Source organism: Trichechus manatus, unplaced genomic scaffold, assembly GCF_000243295.1.
Source record: "Trichechus manatus latirostris isolate Lorelei unplaced genomic scaffold, TriManLat1.0 scaffold00011, whole genome shotgun sequence".
NCBI classification, from domain to species: Eukaryota; Metazoa; Chordata; class Mammalia; order Sirenia; family Trichechidae; genus Trichechus; species Trichechus manatus.
In genome coordinates, this window is record NW_004443947.1 from 7,268,030 (window position 1) to 7,269,485 (window position 1,456).

Sequence of the window (1,456 nt, forward strand, 5' to 3'; positions counted from 1 at the left end):
TGGGGGTGAGTGGGAGGGATGGAGAAATGGGGAGTCATTGCTTAGGGAGTATTGAGTTTCTACTAGTGGTGGTAGAATAATTTGTAAAAGGCTGGTTGATGATGCTTGTACAACATGACAAACAATCACTGAATTGTACATGCAAAAATCGTTGAATTGGCAAATGTTTAGTTATATATATTTTTACCCCCATAAAAAATTTTTTATTATTTAAAGAAAGAGAGAGGGGAGATGTGGAGGAAGGAGCAGGGACAGTCATTCAGACACAAAGACACAGCTACGGCCTCCCAGCTCTCAGAGGAGAGTTCAGGTCATCCCCTCTTTGTCCCTCTCCAGACCTCTACAGTCTGAAACTCCAATTCCAGAGATGACCCTCTTTGTCCTGGCCCTGCTAGTAAGAACTTTGAGCCCTTGGGGTCACCTTGCCCAGCTGGGAAGTTCCTACTGATCCTTTCCCCAGAAACTGTTGTCCCTCAGCCCAAATTATCCTAAACTCCTGCTTCCTCCCAGCCCACCCTACTTCTCTCCAGAGTCAGACTGTTCCTGCACTAAGGCCTCATGAACCCCTAGACATTCCATTTTTAGATGGGAAATTTAAAATCCTGAAGCGATGATGAAGGCAGCAGCTGCCTGCATCTGGCTTGTGCTTGTAAGGTTACAAGAGAGGATGGATCCACCTGGATTAACCATAGGAAATAACCATGCAACTGCTTATGTTATATGAGCCACATGGAAGTTCCCACCCCCTGCTATTAAGGAATCATAAGAAACAGAGCGGATATTGGGGCTTTGATTGGCTGGATTCCCAAGGCTCCTGGAAGGAGATGAAACTATCCCTTTTGCCACAAGGTCTGCAAAGTTTTTTACCGACTACATAGGCTTTTACATAACATTTGAGTATCTGTTATTGACATTGTTGTGAGCTGACTAAATCAATTCGGTCTATCACAGTTAGCTTCATGTAGTAGAAATTGGTGGCCTTCTAGAGATAGACCAGAACAGGTCAGTAGTTTGAATCCACCAGCCCCTCCTTGCAAACCCTATGGGGCAGTTCTACTCTGTCCTGTAGGGTCACTGTGAATCGGAATCTACTTGATGGCAATGAGCTCGGGCTTGGTATTGGCACAAGGATAGACAGAAACCATTGGAACAAAGTAGAGAATTCAGAAACAGACCCGTGTGTATTTGGATACTTCGATATTGACAAAAGCAGCCTCGCAGATCTTTTAGGAGTTGTTGGATTTGTTATGAGATGGGTGTCTTAGCTTCCTAGGGCTGCCATAACAGAGTACAGGCAGTCCCCAGATTACAAATGAGCTCCGTTCCTAAATCTGTCTTTAAGTAGAATTTGTATGTAAGTCGGAACAGTTAGATATGGTTGTATCTAACCTCAGTCAAATGTTTGTCTTAGTATATAGTATATAATGTACCTTTCTATGCATAAAAAACATTAAAG

At 43.3% G+C, this 1,456-nt stretch overlaps 1 protein-coding gene across 1 annotated transcript in view; it reads left to right on the top strand.

The window, feature by feature from the left end:
• SH3PXD2B (SH3 and PX domains 2B) overlaps nt 1-1,456 on the top strand; it is an 86,894-nt gene that overhangs the window by 29,831 nt on the left and 55,607 nt on the right. Inside the window, exon 3 of the mRNA XM_012560103.1 lies at nt 337-394. Within this exon, the coding sequence (XP_012415557.1) occupies nt 337-394 (58 nt within the window). The remainder of the gene's footprint in view (nt 1-336; nt 395-1,456) is intronic.